Source organism: Durio zibethinus, chromosome 17 (assembly GCF_047325235.1).
Source record: "Durio zibethinus cultivar Kanyao isolate XHJ-2024 chromosome 17, ASM4732523v1, whole genome shotgun sequence".
Taxonomy (NCBI): Eukaryota; Viridiplantae; Streptophyta; class Magnoliopsida; order Malvales; family Malvaceae; genus Durio; species Durio zibethinus.
Window position 1 is genome coordinate 2261064 of NC_143178.1, and position 19531 is coordinate 2280594.

At 36.6% G+C, this 19531-nt stretch overlaps 6 protein-coding genes across 6 annotated transcripts; 2 read left to right on the forward strand and 4 right to left on the reverse strand.

The window, feature by feature from the left end:
* Positions 1-846: 846 nt before the first annotated feature.
* LOC111276650 (uncharacterized) lies at positions 847-1322 on the reverse strand. Its single transcript, XM_022862404.2, has one exon. It carries the CDS (start codon positions 1238-1240, stop codon positions 962-964), a length of 279 nt encoding a protein of 92 aa, XP_022718139.2. The 5' UTR covers positions 1241-1322; the 3' UTR covers positions 847-961.
* A 784-nt stretch (positions 1323-2106) lies between these two features.
* On the reverse strand, positions 2107-3559 carry LOC111286450 (transcription factor MAMYB-like). The gene has a single exon (XM_022876414.2). The coding sequence runs from the start codon at positions 3479-3481 to the stop codon at positions 2507-2509; it is 975 nt and encodes a 324-aa protein (XP_022732149.2). The 5' UTR covers positions 3482-3559; the 3' UTR covers positions 2107-2506.
* A 909-nt stretch (positions 3560-4468) lies between these two features.
* On the reverse strand, positions 4469-5147 carry LOC111286453 (Bifunctional inhibitor/lipid-transfer protein/seed storage 2S albumin superfamily protein). Its single transcript, XM_022876428.2, has 2 exons — positions 4702-5147; positions 4469-4607 (listed from the first exon to the last, which is right to left on the reverse strand). Exons 1-2 carry the CDS (start codon positions 5043-5045, stop codon positions 4598-4600), a joined length of 354 nt encoding a protein of 117 aa, XP_022732163.1. The 5' UTR covers positions 5046-5147; the 3' UTR covers positions 4469-4597.
* Positions 5148-5744: 597 nt separating this feature from the next.
* On the forward strand, positions 5745-6817 carry LOC111286461 (Cytochrome c oxidase, subunit Vib family protein). Its single transcript, XM_089746004.1, has 2 exons — positions 5745-6571; positions 6708-6817. The coding sequence occupies exons 1-2, from the start codon at positions 6324-6326 to the stop codon at positions 6799-6801; spliced, it is 342 nt and encodes a 113-aa protein (XP_089602130.1). The 5' UTR covers positions 5745-6323; the 3' UTR covers positions 6802-6817.
* Positions 6818-7665: 848 nt separating this feature from the next.
* Positions 7666-17946, forward strand: LOC111276658 (regulator of nonsense transcripts 1 homolog). The gene is made up of 29 exons (XM_022862417.2): positions 7666-8305; positions 9334-9585; positions 9657-9827; positions 9937-9987; positions 10113-10205; positions 10365-10460; positions 10644-10694; positions 10782-10900; positions 11451-11559; positions 11654-11776; positions 11846-11917; positions 12444-12515; positions 12601-12667; positions 12908-13050; positions 13128-13199; positions 13293-13421; positions 13525-13680; positions 13863-13976; positions 14068-14166; positions 14256-14333; positions 14643-14777; positions 14900-14974; positions 15118-15235; positions 15433-15800; positions 15903-15965; positions 16065-16136; positions 16546-16677; positions 16756-16875; positions 17148-17946. Exons 1-29 carry the CDS (start codon positions 7802-7804, stop codon positions 17280-17282), a joined length of 3789 nt encoding a protein of 1262 aa, XP_022718152.2. The 5' UTR covers positions 7666-7801; the 3' UTR covers positions 17283-17946.
* LOC111276695 (uncharacterized) lies at positions 17931-18913 on the reverse strand. Its single transcript, XM_022862439.2, has one exon. It carries the CDS (start codon positions 18764-18766, stop codon positions 18062-18064), a length of 705 nt encoding a protein of 234 aa, XP_022718174.2. The 5' UTR covers positions 18767-18913; the 3' UTR covers positions 17931-18061.
* Positions 18914-19531: the final 618 nt, after the last annotated feature.

A 19531-nucleotide genomic window follows, 5' to 3' on the forward strand; every position in this document is an offset into this window, starting at 1 on the left:
GGTGGTAAGTAGCTTCTGTCATAGCCAACTATACTACAAGTCTACAACTATACACCATTTCCTCATCATTTTGTTTATGTACATTGCTGACAATTAACACTCATGCAAGTCCCGGATAACAAACATCAAGGTATATTGTTGGATGATGAAAATGATGAGTTCGAAGAAACTGGTTCCAAAAACGACATTGTCACGGACTTTGGAGCATATTCACTAAAGTTGGTTTGATCAAGCAAGATAGAAGTACGTGCTGTGAAACCAATTACTCAGGAAACAATGTGAATATAATGAATTTGCGAGAGAGGCTATTCAACTTGAAGAGCCATTAGACATAGCGGAGGATATGGCAGCCTTCAGGTTTTAATTAGGGGTCCTGAATCTTCTGAAATGTATGAATACCCTGTAGTTATGAGATAAAAGTAAAACAATTATGACCCTGGTTTTACTTTCCTTTAATTAACCTTCACCTTCCATGATCATAAGCCAGAAATCTTTTTCATTGTAGAGCTCCATTTGACATGGTGTTTAATATCAATAGCATTTCTCAAGTTAAAAGTTACATTTAACAGCAAACGCAATGCCAAATGAAGTTCAACAAATAAAATATTTTGGCAGTCAAATTACCATTTTCGAAAGATCCAAGTAACTTTCGGAGGCATGAAATGGTGCTAATATGATGCACATTTCTACACCAACCAAGTCAAGCCTCGATAACATTAGTTAATGCAATTGAAAACATTTCGAATCGGCTTTCAGTAAATTTCCAATCGGTTAGAACTCTATTTCATTTACTCTAAATTCCCTTTAACTTAAATTCTTATAATCAAAATAAGAAATAAAAAAAGATTCATCAGAATAATGTATTTCTCATTACCCAAAATTACAATAATCAGTAAAGAAAGAGTCTTATGTTCATGTTTAGGATCAATTTTTTTACCGACTTACAACCAATTTTTCATTGTCAAAAGACGATGCGAAACTGGGGACCGTCGGATCCATTCGCGGGCAGAATTTCCCAGCGGCAAGGCTCAAGCTCGTCGGACACCGGGCAGAATCCAGCTAACGTAACCTTATCTGCAGTAGCAGCTATAGACCCGAATTCGAACACCGTAACATTCTCGGGTCGGGGAACTTCAACGGCGCCGTTCATTCCGGGAACGGGTTTCGGGGTCTCACTGGGCTTGGGTGTGGTTTGGGTTTGAGGTTTCGAGCCACCTCTGAACCAAGAGAGAAGACCCATGGTTGGTTGTGGGAGCTTTTCGAGGGTCTCTAGGGTTTTCGGAGAAAGAAAAGGGGGGTGTTTTTTATTGAGCAACTTAGTGAAATTACAAGGGTGACCTAGTGCTTTTTGGGATTTTAGATTAGCAGCAAAACGCACCGCTTTGCAAAGGCAGGTTGATGCTATTTGGGATGTAATTTGATTTTTTTTGTAATATATAATATTAAAAATTTTTAAAATCCAATTCGAATTTGAATGATTTTTTTTTTTTGAGCAGAGCCAATCAAATCCAAACAAAATTTTATCAAATCATCAATTTTTAAAATTTAATTTTTTTTGTTTTTATATATATATTTTTAAATAAAAATTTTAATATATTTAAATAAATTTATGTATAAAATAATTATTTTTATTTTATAAAAATTTTAAAAAATATAAAAACTAATAAAAATATATTATTCGATTTAATTCAATTTTTTAAAAATTTTTCATATTTCAATCCAAAATATTATCTGAATTTAATATATACATATATAATATTTAATCTTAATTCGAATAGAATAAAAAAATTAATTCAAACCAAATCAAATACAAAAATTTTTAATCAATTTTTTATTTTTTTATTTTTTTCTCACCATTATCTTTGCAACCTAAACAAGCCCTTAAGACAGACAAAAGAGTTTTACTAGGCATATTTTTTGTTTAAGGGAAGCACGTGATAGTCAAAATGCTGCTGAGAACATAAGAAATTTCCACTTTCCATTTGCTGATTTGCATAACAAGGTTGCTAGAATTGAGCTGATAGAGAAAGAAAAAGTTGAGATTTGGTGCTAAAGTTCGCTTTGTACATGCAAGTAAATTTGTCATCCCTGGCTTAGAAAAGAGTATAAGCAAAATTCTACACTGAACATTCGAATGATTAACTGGCAAATCACAACACAATCAAAAGATCTAAAAGACTACACCCAGAAGACTTGTAAACTTCTCTAACAGCCAATAAATCCATCCATAACAAGTTTGTTGGTGGCTTTGTTCATAAAGCCAGGGTCCAATCTTTGCTTATAAACCCATAATTTATTACTAAAACACAATGTCAACAGAACTAAAAAGAGTAACGCCCATGATTCCCATTGCTAAAGGTTAAGCCTATCTATCAATTAACTTAAATCCATGTCAAATACAAGAAGTAAACATGAATCGTCTCAAACAGGAATACAATTGGGGAAACATCAGTTACCTCCTTAATGCTGCGTTCAAATCATAAAATTTCCGAAAAGCTCGAAACCTTTAATTCCCTTCATTATTAGCTTTTGAGCTCCTATAATTCCTTTTCAATTCAGCAACTCTTTTCATACAAGCTGCCTTTGATTTCGCAGGTACAGCAGCAGCAATCTTCTCCCACCTCGTTGCTACATCCTTAGGAAAAGCTTTCAAAGCATTGAGCAAAGCAATGTCTTCCCCTGAACTCCACCCCATTACTCCAGCATCATTGTCACCACCACTACTTTCTTGATTCTCCATGATCACATTACTTCTCGCATCCAATGGCTTCCTGTTCTTCAAAAACTGCGCATACGAATCACCATCGTCCACTTTCTTCTCTCCCAATTCCTTTGCTTTCTTTATCACATTCTCCATTTTATGTTTCCCCTTAAAGGCTGAAGCTATAACCTCCCATCTTCCCGGCTTACCCACCGGATTCTTCACCATTTGTTTCTTCAAAATCTCCAAATCTGCCGCACTCCACTCCTTTTCCTCCCCATCAAAAGCACCCACAAGATGCTCTTTTTTCGATCCTAAACTGGATAACCCATTTGAATTTTTACTTTTCACCTCTAAATTAGAAAACCCGTTTGCATTTTCCACTAAAGAACCACGATTTCCACTCAATTCGTCAATTTTATCAGGCTTTGACCGCTTGTGGGATGATTTTTTCTTAGATTCAGGCTCGGGTTGGGGTTCTTGATCGATGGGATCAGGGATGATCGGTCCATGACCAACACGAACGTCACCGCCGGTGAGCGAAGGAGGAGAAAAAGGGCCAAGAAGGAGGGAGAGAGAGAGCCAAAAGAGAAGGGATTTGAAGGGCTCAGTCTGAAGGGAGAAGAGGGAAACAGAGAGAAGAAGGGAAGAGATTGAGAGGGAAATGAAAATCAGGGTTTTCGGGGGTTTTTGTGGAGCTTTTTCTTGGGATGAAGAAGAGGGTTGCGGTCGTGATTGGAAGAGAAATCTGGGTCTAGCGTCCTCGTCCAAGAACTCCATGTTCCTCACCTTCACAGAGAAATTTGGGAAGGGCGATGACGAAAATGATTATTTGTATTTATAATTTTTTTCTTTTTTTAATAAATAATCATTATAGAATAAAAAAAAAATGTTCCTTAATCGTTTTATGTCGGTCCATCGAAGATGATTCATACTATAAGATTGGATCTAGAATTAATTAGATGGTGAGATTATTCAAAATATGTTTACGAAATTAAATTAAATTTTAATGGATGGGTTTAATTGGATTGTTTTTTTCATCAAGAAATTTTGAATTTAAAATTTATCGAAAATTATTTATTAAAATTATTTTGAATATATTATTTATAATTATTTATTTTAAATTATTAAATATTATATATCTTATTTTATTTTAAAAAATTAAATAATTTATGTACTTCAAATTTACAAAAAAAAAAATTTAAATTAATATCCAATCAAATCCTTTCTTTAAAGACAAATTCCTCATTATTTGATTTTTTTTAAGGGAGAAATGAAAAGTATGAGATTTATTGTTAAGAAAATACCACTATTAAGGAGAATTTTGCGTTATAAATAAATTATTCAAATTGTTTAGACGCTATCTGATAAAAATAAAACCCTTAATCTTGCAAATATTTTCAAATTTTTAATCATATAGTTATACTAAACTTAATAAACTTTCATACATATATATATATATAGTAATATTATTTTTTTCACTTTTTTTTACAATTATTATCATATCATTTAAGTATATTTATATTTTTTAAATTGTAGATGGTGTTTAATAAACAATCAATAACAATCCTCTTATTTATAAATAATGTTAAAATAATAAGATTAGTGAATTCAAGATTTGCTTCGATTATTTCATATAATTATATTAAAATAAATTATTTAATATATTTAAAATTTAAATTTCAATACTTATATCTTCTTTTATTTTCAGACTTCACAAATATATATAAGCCAAAAGAAAAAAAAAAAAGAAAAAAGAGAACAGGCTGATGGAGGCATTAAGCTTTATTCAGCGAAGGAATCCGAAAGTCATAACTGGATTCCGGTTTATTACAAAACAATTAAGCTTCCATAAAAGGAGGATTTTACAGCTCTTCCTTCAGGCCACTTTAAGTTTCAACCAACCCTGCAAAAGGATACACCAATGAAAAAACTTGGACCAGCCAAAAAGTTATGAAAACAAGAAAAAAAAATGGAATTGTTTTTGATAGATTACGTACTTGGAACAATCCACGGTTGGTGAAACGGTGACAGGCAAGTTGATTCCACAATTAGCAGGAAGAGCCTGAGCCAACTGGGAGTTTGGCTTCATGTTCTTAGCCGCAGACTTGATGCATTCACAAGCAGCCTTCTTGTCGGCAGAGGATGATGCCGCTGATGCAAGAGCAGAGGCTCCAGCACAACAAGCAGCTGGTGGTTTCCCAGTCCCATTCACAAGGTAGTTCACACAAGGTCTCAGGTCCTTGATCACATCACTGCATGAAATGGCAGCATATGAAGCTGGAGCAAGCAAGAGAAGAAGCATAACAGCTGCCAGAGCTGGGATTTTAATTCTTGCAGCCATCAGAGTCCTTGGTTGATTTCTCCTTTTCCAAAAGAAACCAGAGAAACTTTTGAGGTAGTCTGGGACTGGTTCTTGGCTGCTTTTATAGGAAGCTTGAAGGGCTCATCAGCTCAAGAAATGAGTGAAAATATTTTAAACTAGTTCTTTCTTACACCCAAGTAATTATTAGGTGTGATTGATGAATTATTTTGAAATAAACCAAAGAAGCCTCGCCATGTCAATTTGTGCAGTCCAACACGAAATAATCCCAGCATTAAGAAATTACAGATTAACCGACACTGCATCAATTTTATGTGAAACGTGAAGGTGAATGTTCCAACTAAACACGGTGTGAACTGGTTATAATTTTTCATGCAAGCTTTGTCCAAGTTGCTAATTACTTCCTTTAGAAGAGTCCAAACACATTGACAATCTATCGCTAATGTTTTGCCATGAATGGACATCTTAACTAAACTAGATATTTATATGTATAAAACTAGTACCATAGAAGTTTGCTTTTTATTTATTTATTTATTTTTGTATGTATAAAGCTAGTTACCAATTACATTAAGTTACTTAATTTGCTCGTTTAAATTTGATTTAAATAAATCAACCAAACATAATGCTACCTAGCTATATATGTCCAATATGTTTTGCTAAAATCCCAGCTGGATAGTTTGTTCTATTAGCCAAATTCACCAACAGTAACAAGTTCTCTCTGAGCAAGGACAATCTTTGCTAACAATATATCATTTGCTATAGCTAAAAGTTTTTTACTAATCTCATACACTCAGTCAAACAGAAGGAGATCATCGGTTGTTGAGCTCAAATCATGAGAACTGTGATCCCAAGAGCAAGGAAGAGGAGGAAGCTGAAGAAGTGCTTCATGCTTCACAAATGTGAGACAGATTTTGTAACCAGTGCTTAAAAATTTTGAGTTCCTTTGTTAGTGGAATTTGTATTGGTAATGGTTACAGGAAGCAGATAAAATCGAATTTGCTGCTTCAATAAAGATTAGAGTTCCAAGCTTCCAATTCCAGGTCCATTCCTCGTATGTTCACCTAATATATCAATGCATAAATCTTTTATGAACTGCTCTAAAGTGTAACCAAAATATGAACTTGTTCGGCTATGGCTAGCGGTAACCATCCTCTGCAACGACACATCGCTACCCTACCAATGGCACAAGTGTCTCCTATCAATGCTACGTGTCTTTATTCCATGGTGGCTACTCATATATAAACCCCATCTTTGAAACCGAAAAGCACATGTTCCAGTAAAGAAAGAGGGTTGCTAGCCATGTCGATTGCTTCCATGGTGGATCCCCATGATAAGATGCGAGCAAGAGACGTGAACAAGGTGGTCAAAGGTGAGCAAGCTCCTAGGCCCGTCCATGAATATGGCACTGTTTCACCACCTCCTAGTCCTCAATCCACCTCTCCTCCATCTCCTCCTAAAATTGCAAACAAAGAAATCTCCCCCATGGTTGATTCGGACGTAGCACCACAAACACGCCATTGTCACAAGTCTCATGTTGAATATCGCAAGTGAGTATTTATTTGTTTATGCAATAACTGATAAACTATTTACAATCAATTGGAGTTTACGATTATCAAGTTTAACTAGTTATTTTAGTCCCATAATTGGATTTTAATGGATGCTCATTGTACATAAAACTAAAAGGTGCATCAAAGAGAAGGGCAAGAATGCCCCGCAATGTGACAAGTTTGCAAGGCATTTCCGGTCTCTATGTCCCGTGGAATGGGTAAGTAGCTAAGAGCTTAATTATTTCATTTATTTCTTAATCAAATTTAGTTAATTTTGTAGCGATGCAAAGATTAACATAAAATATATAATTTTATACATAAAATCCATATTAAATTTACGCATTTGTTATGTTCACAAAAAATATGTTGAGTCTCTGTAAAATAAAAATTAAACTTTCAAAAAATATATTAAATTTTATTAAATAAATAATAAACAAAATTATATTTTTTAATTTTTATAAAAAATTATAATTATTGAAATTTAAACTTGAAATTAATTAGATATTATTTTTTAAAAGTGATTGCATATTATACTTGAAATTCATTTATTTTATTTTATAATTAAATGAAAACTTTAACGAATTTTTTATGAAAAACTTCATTAAAATTTTTTGGAAAAGATTAAACCATGGCAATTAAATGCGAATTGACAATATGTCACCACCTCATAAAACCAATAATAGTTTTCAATTGATGTTGATATTTAAAACAAACTTGCTATGTTTTGTCACTGATGACAATCTCATATAAAAAATCATTAACATGCATCCACTTAATTTCTAACCAAATGCAGTTTAAACGCCAACAAAATTAAAAAAAAAAAAAAAAAAAAGTTACGGAAAACCGAAAAAGTAAACTCATGTAACGTTAACACACGTGTCACACGCGAGTAAAGCCCCGAAAAGCCGAAAACCCCTCTCATGTGCTATTCCTCCCCCTACCCAATAGAAGCGCGCGTCAGGAGTGCGTGCAGGATGTTCTCCGTTGCATAAGCGTTTTCTTCCACGAGTTCCATCTTCGCCTCCACGGCGCTTATACACACGCTGTCGAGCAAATACCAACATTAATACAAATTTCAGCTCTCTTTAATTATTACTTTCTTTTGGTTTTTCCTCCTCCTGAGTTCGATTTTTTTTTTCTTCACCAAACCCCAATCCTAACTCAGAAAACAACAACAAAAACCCTAACCCTAAAATTCAAAATAACGATTCGGCACTGAGAATTTCTTTCATGGATTCCCAATTCGAGACGGCCTCGCAACCCGACCCGGCTACCGACGCTTACACCTTCCTGGAATTCAACACCCAAGGCGAGTCCGATTTCGAATACACGGACTTCCGCGACCCGATTCGTTCTTGGCCAACACCCTCCGACGCCAGCGCTGTCGATCGCTCCGGCTCCGACTATCACTCGGAAACTGCTGCCTCCTCCTCTCCCTCTAGCACTTCAAAAGGCGCTGGCCGTGGCGCAACGAGCAATAACAACAGCAATAGCAATAGTGGTGCCGTGACTGATGCTTTAGCGACGGGGATTAGTGGATTGAATTTTGAGGAGACGGTTGGCGATGAGGATGGCGCTTATGAGTACGGAAAAGGGGATTTCGCAGAGCACGCTTGTCGGTATTGCGGGGTTTCAAACCCGGCTTGCGTGGTTCGCTGTAACGTTCCTTCATGTAGGAAGTGGTTCTGTAATTCAAGAGGGAATACATCGGGCTCGCATATTGTTAATCATCTCGTGAGTTTTCTCCTTTTATTTATTAATTTTTTTATAAAAAATATGCTGATTAAAGTTTAAATAGACATTACATTGATGTAGATTTGTATGTTTGGGATTTAGGATGAAATATGGAAGGCATGTGTTAGGGAGGGAGTGCATTAAGTAGCAATGGTGCTTTTATTTCATGGTGTTGACTTTGGGTTCTTTTTGAGCTTAATAGATTGAGAAATGAGATGATTCATATAACTGTTCATGACACTCTTAAAAGGGTTATTGAAGGTTTAAACTAGGTGATTCTGCTATAAATTTGGACTCAATAATGAAATGCATGCTTCTTGTTCTAAAGATATGTTTCAGTTAGCTATGAACAAGTAAATGAACTTATGACATCATTCAGTCATTGTAACATGCTTACCATTTTGCTTCACTCTTGTGTAACCAGTTTTGTTTGATTCATTCACTTACACAGACTGAGAACCAGTGTTGATTGTTGCCAATGTTATGCACACCCTTGCTTTTCATATGCTTTCATCATATATTCCTGTAACTTGGGATTTGTCTTTTATAGTTATGGGAGGTTTTGCATCTATTGTTTTTACAATATGCGATCCTTGGTTTTTTTCTCTTTTCTCATCCAATATACCTTGCATTCATGAACCCAGAAGACCTGAGAATAGAAACTGTAATTTTATAGTTTACATTTTTTTTTTGGTGAACAAAAAACAATTTTTTGTTGCTTGCTTTGGTTTAGGGACTTAATTGGATGTTTTGGCTGAGTATGTTTTCAAAATACCTTGTTACTCAAGCTTGCCTAGGACAGTATTTTCATGTTTCCATGGTGTTATTCTGTTTTAAAAGGTTCCATTTAGTTGTGTGCTTGCCATGGTTTGTTGCATATCTGTTTGTATGTTTAAACCACTATTGCATCTTAGTTGCTTTTAGTAAATACATATGTTTCTTAACTGAGATTAATGAATTGTGTGTTAACAAGTTGACTAGTCACTGGATTCTGTTGATTACTGAGTTCGTTTCTTGTTCCTTTTTAGGTACGAGCTAAGCACAAGGAAGTCTGCCTTCATAAGGATAGTCCTTTGGGAGAAACAATTCTTGAATGCTACAACTGTGGATGCAGAAATGTTTTCCTTCTTGGTTTTATATCTGCTAAGACAGAGAGTGTTGTCGTTCTTCTTTGTCGAGAACCTTGTTTGAATGTTAACGCTTTGAAGGACATGAATTGGGACTTGAGTCAGTGGTGTCCCCTTATTGATGATAGGTGCTTTTTGCAGTGGCTGGTTAAGGTTGGTGTTTTTTAATCACAGGAAAATAACCTATTGATTTGAGGACTTCCTAATAATTTTCACTTCCACAGGTCCCATCTGAACAAGAGCAGTTAAGGGCACGACAAATAACTGCTCAACAAATAAACAAGGTAGAAGAGCTTTGGAAGACAAATCCTGATGCCTCCCTTGAAGATCTTGAGAAGCCTGGTGTAGATGATGAACCTCAGCCTGTGGCCTTGAAGTATGAAGATGCTTATCAGGTGCCCATGTTTGCAATAATTGCACTATTTTGCTTTGTGTTATGATTGTGAAAAGACAGTTACGTCTTATAATGTGGTATACTAATTAAATTGATGTTTTCCTTTGCAGTATCAAAATGTTTTTGCGCCACTTATTAAGCTTGAAGCTGACTATGATAAAGTATGTATCATCATGTTGACTCTCCTTATCTCCGCCTAACTGCCATCAATTTAATTGTTTATGTAATATTCTTTTATTTTTTAAATGGCAATGTTCATGTAAATCAAAATTTTGTTTTCTTGTAGATAATGAAAGAATCTCAAAGCAAGGACAACGTCACAGTTCGATGGGATATTGGGTTAAACAAGAAACGTGTTGCATATTTTGTCTTCCCAAAGGTGCTTTACTGTAGTGGTTTTACTAATCATTTTCTCTGAATTTATTCCATTACATAATTATGTTCTTGGTTTACCACCCCCGCCTTCCCCTCTATACGACAATGTCTCTTTCAACTTTTTAATTTAATAAATGTGAAACCTGATTTTGTGGTGCTGTAGGAAGACAATGAGATTCGTTTGGTGCCAGGTGATGAGTTGCGACTGCGTTATTCAGGAGATGCTGCCCACCCAGCATGGCAGGCTGTTGGGCATGTTGTATGTCTCCTTTATGAGCTTGCCCATTTAATTCTGCATTTGATGTATGCCTGTACATATGTGACATTGATTCTATTTATTGTTTGTGGAAAACCTGATAAACTTTTGTTGTATTCATCAATAAGGTTTATGCATTTGGTGCACTCAGAAACATGCCTGTAAATTATCTTTTCATTGTTTTAGATCAAGCTAACAGCCCAAGAGGAGGTTGCACTTGAGCTTCGTGCTAGTCAGGTAGTTTTGAAGTTTCTTTATCTTGTTGGTTGATTTTGGCTTTTGGGAGGTACTTAAAAATTGGTGCTTACTGTTTTTGTGGTGCAGGGAGTTCCTGTTGATGTGAGCCATGGGTTCAGTGTTGATTTTGTCTGGAAGAGTACAAGCTTCGACCGGATGCAGGGAGCAATGAAAACATTTGCAGTCGATGAAACAAGTGTTAGCGGGTAGGCTACCCGACTTTGTTTTCTTTGCATTTGCTTGTTGTTCTAGATTGTTATGACAGATATTGTCATCTGTTTTTTCCTTTTTTTTTTTGCCAGTTTCATGTGTTAGTATTTTCATTTTGTTCATTTTCCAGTATAGCATTTTTAATGAATAAATAAAGGAAATAAAAAACTTTTTGTTTTTAGAAAAAAATTGAGTCTATTGAATTGACTTGCAGCATACACAATGCTTTTGAGGGTCTATGTTTAGTATACTTTCCTGGGTATGGTTTCTTATGCATATTTTAAGATGGGTTAGATGTAGGTCAGGCTCGGGTTGAAACTTACTTCTGTATGACATTTAAGCTTTTAACCTAGAAAATGTATTATGTTTAGTCAGATGTAGGCATGTTTCAACGATTTTTTATTTGTCTTTATTCAAGGCAAAGTTGGCCACCTTTGTTTCAGCTGCCTGTCTAGCATTCAAAACTTTGTTTTATCCCAGCGGTCATGCATCTGTTTAACTTGAATTGCTAGTTTCCTATTAAATTAATTGGTTTATTTCTTGTAGATATATTTACCACCACCTGCTCGGCCATGAGGTTGAGGTTCAGATGGTTCGTAACACACTGCCTCGTCGTTTTGGTGCACCTGGTCTGCCAGAGTTGAATGCATCTCAAGTATGACTATTTTTTCATTTGCTTGGCTTCAAATGATTTTTGCTAGATAATTGTTTTTTGCATCAAGTTGTGTTGACCTTTGTTTGTCGGACAGGTTTTTGCTGTAAAAAGTGTTCTTCAGAAGCCTATAAGTTTGATTCAAGGACCCCCTGGCACAGGAAAAACTGTTACTTCTGCTGCCATTGTATATCACATGGCTAAACAGGGTCAGGGGCAGGTAAGAACTTCAATGAGATTCTTATAGTTTTATTTTGGCTCTATTTCTGATATTTCATTCTCTTATCAGGTTCTGGTCTGCGCTCCAAGTAATGTGGCTGTTGATCAGCTAGCTGAAAAGATAAGTGCCACTGGGTTAAAGGTAGAGAACTTAAACTATGCATGTAGTTATGCTAATTGTCATTTGACAATGTTGTGGTTTATTATTGTGGTTAAAGGTAAAGAACTTAAACTATGCATGTAGTTATGCTAATTGTCATTTGACAATGTTGTGGGCTATTATTGTGGTAATTTTTGGGTTTTCTTAATCATCATCCTTTAGCATGCTTGTTGCATTTTTAGTATATGTTCTTTATGTGTTTGTTGTTACCGTACAATGAAAAAATATGGACAAAAAATTTCGCTGTTCAAGAAGCCTGATTATAGTTGAAGCTTATTTCCTCTGTTGTTCTTTCTCTTTGTTATAATTAATTAATACAGAACTGTGATGAGTGTACTGTTTTTTTCCTTCCTTTTTCCCCATTGAATGATGCCTCTCATTTGCATTGCATTCATAGTTGTAGCTTTTCTAGCTTTTTAAGTTGATCGTGTAAGTTATCATTTTCTAGCTTTCACTTTTATTTATCTGTAAATTGATACTTGTTCACCAATTTGTTTTTTGTCTGAAGGTTGTAAGGCTTTGTGCAAAATCAAGGGAAGCTGTGAGTTCTCCTGTTGAACATCTGACCCTACATTATCAGGTTTGTGGTGTCTAATTCTGCTATCTGTTGCTGTTCTGTATTTGTTGTTCATAGCATTATTCTTATTTGCGAATGCTACATGCAGGTCCGACATCTTGACACTTCTGAGAAGAGTGAGCTTCACAAGTTACAACAATTGAAAGATGAACAAGGTTGGGATAATTGTCCAGTTGTCAGCGATGAAAAACAATTAATTAGATGGATTTTTTTCGATTAAAGTCTTTATAGTGTACTGAACATGATCCTTTTTAAACTGGGATGAAAAGGAACTCTGCAATTAACTTACAGAGTGACAATGAATATGCATGTCTTGTCTGAAATTGAAAATTTTAGCATCCCCTGTATTTTCTCTAATGCTACAATGCCTTGTTATTTTAACCCCACCTTTACAGGTGAGTTGTCAAGTAGTGATGAAAAAAAGTACAAAGCACTGAAGCGAGCAACAGAGAGGGAAATATCCCAAAGTGCTGATGTCATTTGTTGCACTTGTGTCGGGGCTGGAGATCCTAGATTGGCTAATTTTAGGTTCCGCCAGGTTGAATACAGATATGTAATTTTCAATGATCACTAAACTAATAATAGCACTTACACTCTCCTTTTCCCTTTATTCAGGTACTTATTGATGAGTCTACTCAAGCGACAGAGCCTGAGTGTCTCATTCCTTTAGTTCTAGGAGCAAAGCAGGTAATGAGGCATCAAAGTTATTGAGATATATATTCTCTCGTTGCCCTTGAATGTTTCTTATATTGTCTTCTAACGTGAATATTTTTATTTTAGGTTGTTCTTGTTGGTGATCATTGCCAACTTGGTCCAGTTATTATGTGCAAGAAAGCAGCTCGTGCTGGGCTAGCGCAGTCTCTATTTGAACGTCTTGTTTTGCTTGGTGTTAAGCCAATTAGATTGCAGGTGACATCCCTATATGTTTGTCGGTTTTGCCCTTCATGTGAATATGATTGCTGAAAGAAAGCATGTCTTTGTTTGATAGTAAATTTTTTCTGTTCTATTTTAGGTTCAATACCGTATGCACCCATGTTTGTCAGAGTTTCCTTCTAACAGCTTCTATGAAGGCACCTTGCAAAATGGAGTGACAATCAATGAAAGGCAATCATCTGGCATAGATTTTCCTTGGCCTGTGCCTAATCGTCCGATGTTTTTTTATGTACAGGTATTAGAACTTTGGTTAGGATTGTACTGTTCAAAATGCAATTATATTTCATCCCCATGCATATTCTTCTTTATCCATCGCACTGTGTTCTGATGGGGGAGGGATGAGAAGGGAAAGGACATCAAATATGATTTAATTTGCTGACAGTCCAGTTCTTTATTTACTCCATGGTTATGTTTTAGATGGGTCAAGAGGAGATTAGTGCTAGTGGAACATCATATCTCAATCGAACTGAGGCTGCAAATGTTGAAAAGATTGTTACCACATTCTTGAGGAGTGGTGTTGTTCCTAGTCAGGTGATTTTCTGGACTTTCCTTTTTTTCTTTTCAGATTGATATCAGGCAGTGTTTTAACTTTTAGTTTAATGACTGTTTCAATATATTACAGATTGGGGTTATAACACCTTATGAGGGACAGAGGGCATATATTGTGAATTATATGTCAAGAAATGGTGCCTTGAGACAGCAGCTTTACAAGGAAATTGAGGTAATGCATGGATTTAAAATTTAAGAATAAATGCTGTTATGATATTTGGCCATACTGTAATTATTTATAATTTATGGAGTTTATATCAGGTTGCGAGTGTTGATTCATTCCAAGGGCGGGAAAAAGATTACATCATCTTGTCTTGTGTGAGAAGTAATGAACATCAGGTTGGTTAACATATCTATAAAAGATGTGAAATAACATTTGCAGCATCTTCATGAATGAATTTTCAATCTGACTCAATTTATCAGTCTTTAGTCTTATGTCAAACTAATTTTCAATTTCTTGACTATCTATAATTTCTTTAAAAGGGTTCGTTGTGCTTAACGTTTCTCATTTGTATGACTGATCAGCTTTTGGTTATGGTGTTTGTTCTAAGTCTAATAATAATATTTTAACCTTTATGCCCCTCTCTTTATGCTTTAAATATTAGAAAAACTAACATATTGGTGCTTAACTTTTATCCTATTTTTTAGGGTATTGGATTTCTAAATGATCCTCGCAGGCTTAATGTCGCCCTAACACGTGCTCGATATGGTATTGTAATTCTTGGAAACCCTAAAGTTCTTAGCAAACAACCTCTGTGGAATGGTTTATTGACACATTACAAGGTATCATCTTTGTCACTATGCTGGTGGTAGTTTATGAAACTGTTAAAGCTCACCTAGTGTTAATTGTGCCTCAGAGAATCTTGCTATGCTGGTCAATGATCCCTTTCTGCTAAATTTTGCAGGAGCATGAGTGCCTGGTTGAAGGACCCCTCAATAACTTGAAGCAGAGTATGGTTCAATTCCAAAAGCCCAAAAAGGTTTACATATGGAATGAAAAGGATAGTGCTTGTTATCTGTTCAAATTTTTAGCTGTTGTTTTTGCTCGTTGCCTCTCACAAATATTTTTTAGTTATTAGTGGTTGTCAAGGATAATAATAATGTTAGTTTGTATTTCACATAGATGTACAATGACCGGAGACTTTTCTTCGGCGGTGGACCTGGGATTGTGCCTAACGATAATTTTGGCTCTCCTGCCTCATCTAGTCCAAATGCTGATAGAAGAAGCAGTCGTGCTAGGGGTAAGCTCTTGAGCATCATGAGTTTACAAGTTATATATCGTTTATATTATCACTTTGGAGACATGCAAGTGATATGTCTTGTACTGACATGCATGATAACAATAAAATATGCCTCTGGTACTTGTATTTATTAAAATTGACGAGGATTCTTCTCTGCTTACAATATAACATGAGCCTTCTCATGTTGCCAATTGCAGGTGCTTATATGCCTCCTGGTCCACCCAATGGTACTCACAAGCCTGGAGCGCACCCTACTGGGTTCCCAATGGCTCGGGTTCCTCTTCCACCATTTGCTGGTCCTCCTCAGCCTTATGCTATTCCAACTCGTGGAGCTGTACATGGACCTGTGGGAGCTGTTCCTCAGGTCCCTCAACCAGGAGGTCGAGGCTTTGGGGCTGGACGTGGTAATGCTGGTGCACCTATTGGCAGTCATCTTCCGCACCAGCAAGGCACGCAGCAAAATGTTGGAACTATTGGATCTACTTTTAACTTCCCTCCTCTGGAGAATCCAAACAGCCAGCCATCTGTGGGTGGTCCATTATCTCAACCTGGATTTGTTAACAATGTTCGTACTCTAACCTTTTCGTTTTATCATTGTTTTTGTTTTTGTACCTTTAATCCTTTTTTGACATCATGGAATTCTGAATATGTTTATTATCTATAACAGATGCCTGTCCAAGGGCCAAGCCAAACATTTCGTGATGGATTTTCAAAGGGGGGAATGTCCCAGGTATTAAAACTTTGCAGGAATCTTCCAAATTTTCTTCAATAATTATAGTTTATTTTCTTGATAACAACTTAAAAAGTGGTTTGTATGATCATTCCACAGGACTTCTTGGTTGATGACTTCAAAAGCCAAGGCTCACATGTTCCTTATACCGTTGCTGATTTTTCAACTCAAGTATAAGCCGTTGACTTCTTGTATCTTTATTAATAATATCTTCTCAATCCCGTATGACATACATTAATTAGAGGGGTTTGCATGGTATTTGCTTGGAATTTTATTGGAGATTGCATTGTAGCTCATTGCCAACTTGCCAAGCCTCAATGTTATGGTCTAAAATAAGTAGAATGGAAAGAAAAGATAAGACCGCTGAGTATCATGGCAATGTAGCCAGGTGTTTCCTAAGGGCCTTAAGGCACTGTGAAGGGGGGGGGGGGGGGGGTGGAATTGAAGATGTTTAGAATAATCTGTTTTCCCTAAGTTTCTCGTCTCTTTGTAATTTTCTGTAAATAAAACAGGAAAACTTCTTGAGGTGTTTGACTTCTGGTTCAATAATGTGGCTTGCTTGATTATGTGTTGGGTGCAGGCTTCTCAGAGTGGGTATGCTGTTGATTATGTTACACAAGGAGCACAGAGTGGGTTTCCAGGGAACTTCCTAAACCAGAATTCTCAAGCTGGATATTCTCGTTTTGGCGCTGGAAATGATATCATGTCTCAGGTTTGCCCAAAAGTGCTTTTGTGTGATCAGTTTATGTTTTTTCCCTGTTTTTATTCTAACAAAGTTCTGTTTTTACAGGACTACATGAATCATGGAGCACAAGGCCTGTTTACTCAGGTTGGCTTTAATGACCCTACACAAGATGATGCAACACAGAGCCACTTTGGTGTGGCTAATCCCAACCAGCTTCAGTCTCAGGTTACTTCTTGTACCATTGCTTATTTATAGAGAATTTATTGTCAATAAAATTATCAAGATGGCAAGATTTAAAATCTGTTTTCTGACCAGAAAGTTGCCTGTTAATGCTTGTAAATTGAACAACTAGGGTGGTAGTCTTAGTCTTTGTATATCTGGTTAAAAATCTGTCACATGGTGACATTTACCTGTTTTCTGACCTTTTTTTGCGCTATACATTTTGTGACCTTGTTAAAGTTCTTTTCTGGATTAAATGTTTGGCTATCTATCCGCAGGGCTTGATGAATTCTCTCTACTCCCAGCCCTTTGCCCACTACAACACGCTGCCACTCAACTTGCAGGCTCCTCAACAGCAGCAGCCTCAACAGGGCCAGGGCTCCCAAAACCAGAAACTTCACTATAATGGTTAAAGAATAAGGATGCATTTGGCTTTGATGGGTTATAGTCTTTGCAATCAGCAACTTGGTTTGTGCTGTCCTTGTTTGTCCACATATATCCTTCTCTGAAGTGCAAAATGTTTGCTGGTTTGAGGTAAGTTTAATTCTGTCCATAACCCGTAAAATGATTCCTGATGGTGGGAATAAATATAATTGGAGTAAGGGTAATATGGCTACGGGGGCTATGTGCAAACACTGGCAGTGCATCCAGGGCTGAGAAAGAACAGGATAACCCAAAATACCTGCTTGAAGTTTTGCATTGTTTTGAAGAAAGGTTATTGATTCAAGAGAGAGCATTACATGGTAAGGTTTTGCCGAAAGGGATTAATGATAAAAGGCGGCAGGCATTGACTTATGGGATAAACCCATTATAGATACAGAAGCAGTTACAGGTGAATCTTTTGTACAGCATTCTGGGGAAAAATGGCCTGACCCTTTCAGCTCTTCCTGACATGTAATAATACTCTTCACTATTATTAATAGACGACGGCGATATGTTAGAAGTGTTTCCTAGTGCTTGTAGACATTACTGGTATATAAAAGGTTGATTATGGCTTTGATGTGAGAAATCAGGTTTGTTTGACATAGAATTTGTTTTCCCTGATATATATATAATGTCATAATGTTTTTCATGCGATTTGCTTGACCGATGACAATTTCATGTTATTGTATGTTTTTTTTTCATCTAATTTTTTGGTTCCCCTATATAAGAAAGCTGAAATGACTCAAAATGAGCCTGGGCTTTCAATCTGTCATTGAAGATTTAAGTTTTCTTCTAAAACATAGTCACAGGTGGTTGTTGAGAACTCACATCTGTCTGCAAGCGGTGGTATGATCTGAAAGATTGCAAACGCATTTGAATCTTCCACACCCTCTTGAACAGAGAGCTGAGTCACTAACTCGACAACTTGGAAGCCTTGAGCCATCAATTGGTTCAAGCATTCACTGGTCCAAGGCCTCAACTCGCTAGCCGCCCAAACTTCAGTGCCTTCTCCACAGATCCTTTTGAGCGTCCTGCCCAGTCTCGTCATTTCTTCTGGGTCAAAAAACAGATCACTCATCAAAACCACATCAAACATGCTTGACATTCTGATTTCACTCATTGACTCGTCCGATCCCCAAACGAGTTCTTTCACTTCAACCCTTTCTTTGAAACCGTTAGCTTCAACGTTCTTCAAGAGTCCAGGAAGGAGCTGTTGGACGTCGGTAAGCAATACTCTGCTGGCACCAAGCAGAGCCGTTGTCAACCCAGGGAGGCCAGCTCCAGCTCCGAGCTCGAGGACAGCCTTGCCTTGAAAATTAAGGTGAGTGGATATCCAGTGGGACAAAACAAGGGCTGAGTCCCAGAGCCATGAGCCGGTGAGCGGACGACCCGTGGCTGAGTCATAGACATCATCAAGTTCGTGGATTATAAGGCTGTGGTTGTGGCCTGCCACTTGGATTTCTCTTACTCCCATACGTTAATAGAGGTATCGTTTGTGTTGACGGACCTTAAATATACAAGCAGTAGTAGTTTTCATTTTGTTCATAAAAAAAAAAGAGAACGGTTGCGTTTTTTTTTTTGGCTGGGCAAGGGAGAGTGGAAGACAAGCTGATAATAATGGTGGGGCATTCCTCAGAATATTGCCTTTGTTCTCGATTCTTATAGGATGCTTGGAAATCTGCTACTGTTGATTTAGGTTTATGGTCATTTTTCAAAGTCGAAATATTTTAAATATCGTAAAGTCCTTAGAATCGAAACAACTGTGAAATAATTTATTGAAACTACGGACCATGGAGCGGACAAAAGCAAGTGTGGACCTTAGAAACGAAAGAAAGCTATCCAACGCAATTCGATGATAATGTTGTGAGTATAAATTTCTTATTTTGACTGCGTTGCTTTCCCTTCCCCTCTGTTTTCTCTTCGGTGTTCTCGAGATTGGTATATCATTGCAGAAGAAGAAGAGCGAAAGATTGGGCGGCGGCACTTCATTGTTTAAAAAATTTGTACGTCATGTTTCCCAGCGACAAAATTCTCCTTCCATTTTCTTGGTAAAGTCACTCATCACTAGAATCATTACTTTTCCATGTCCCATAATGTGCAGCATTTTAGCATCATCTTACGTGGGAATCTTATGCCCTCTTACCAATCTCTGTCGGTCGATCAGAACCCTTTTTTTTTTTTTTTTACTTTGATTATGAGTCGTCCCTTTCGAGCGATCCTTTTGCAATCGTCCCGTCAC

Excerpts from the sequence above, each read along its gene's own strand:
- LOC111276650 (XM_022862404.2), bottom strand. The coding sequence starts at position 1,240 with ATGGGTCTTCTCTCTTGGTTCAGAGGTGGCTCGAAACCTCAAACCCAA.
- LOC111286450 (XM_022876414.2), bottom strand. The coding sequence starts at position 3,481 with ATGGAGTTCTTGGACGAGGACGCTAGACCCAGATTTCTCTTCCAATCA.
- LOC111286453 (XM_022876428.2), bottom strand. The coding sequence starts at position 5,045 with ATGGCTGCAAGAATTAAAATCCCAGCTCTGGCAGCTGTTATGCTTCTT.
- LOC111286461 (XM_089746004.1), top strand. The coding sequence starts at position 6,324 with ATGTCGATTGCTTCCATGGTGGATCCCCATGATAAGATGCGAGCAAGA. Across the intron at positions 6,572-6,707 it reads TCTCATGTTGAATATCGCAA|GTGCATCAAAGAGAAGGGCA; the intron begins GTGAGTATTTAT and ends TAAAACTAAAAG.
- LOC111276658 (XM_022862417.2), top strand. The coding sequence starts at position 7,802 with ATGGATTCCCAATTCGAGACGGCCTCGCAACCCGACCCGGCTACCGAC. Across the intron at positions 14,167-14,255 it reads AGCTTTACAAGGAAATTGAG|GTTGCGAGTGTTGATTCATT; the intron begins GTAATGCATGGA and ends AGTTTATATCAG. Across the intron at positions 15,236-15,432 it reads AAGAAGCAGTCGTGCTAGGG|GTGCTTATATGCCTCCTGGT; the intron begins GTAAGCTCTTGA and ends TGCCAATTGCAG.
- LOC111276695 (XM_022862439.2), bottom strand. The coding sequence starts at position 18,766 with ATGGGAGTAAGAGAAATCCAAGTGGCAGGCCACAACCACAGCCTTATA.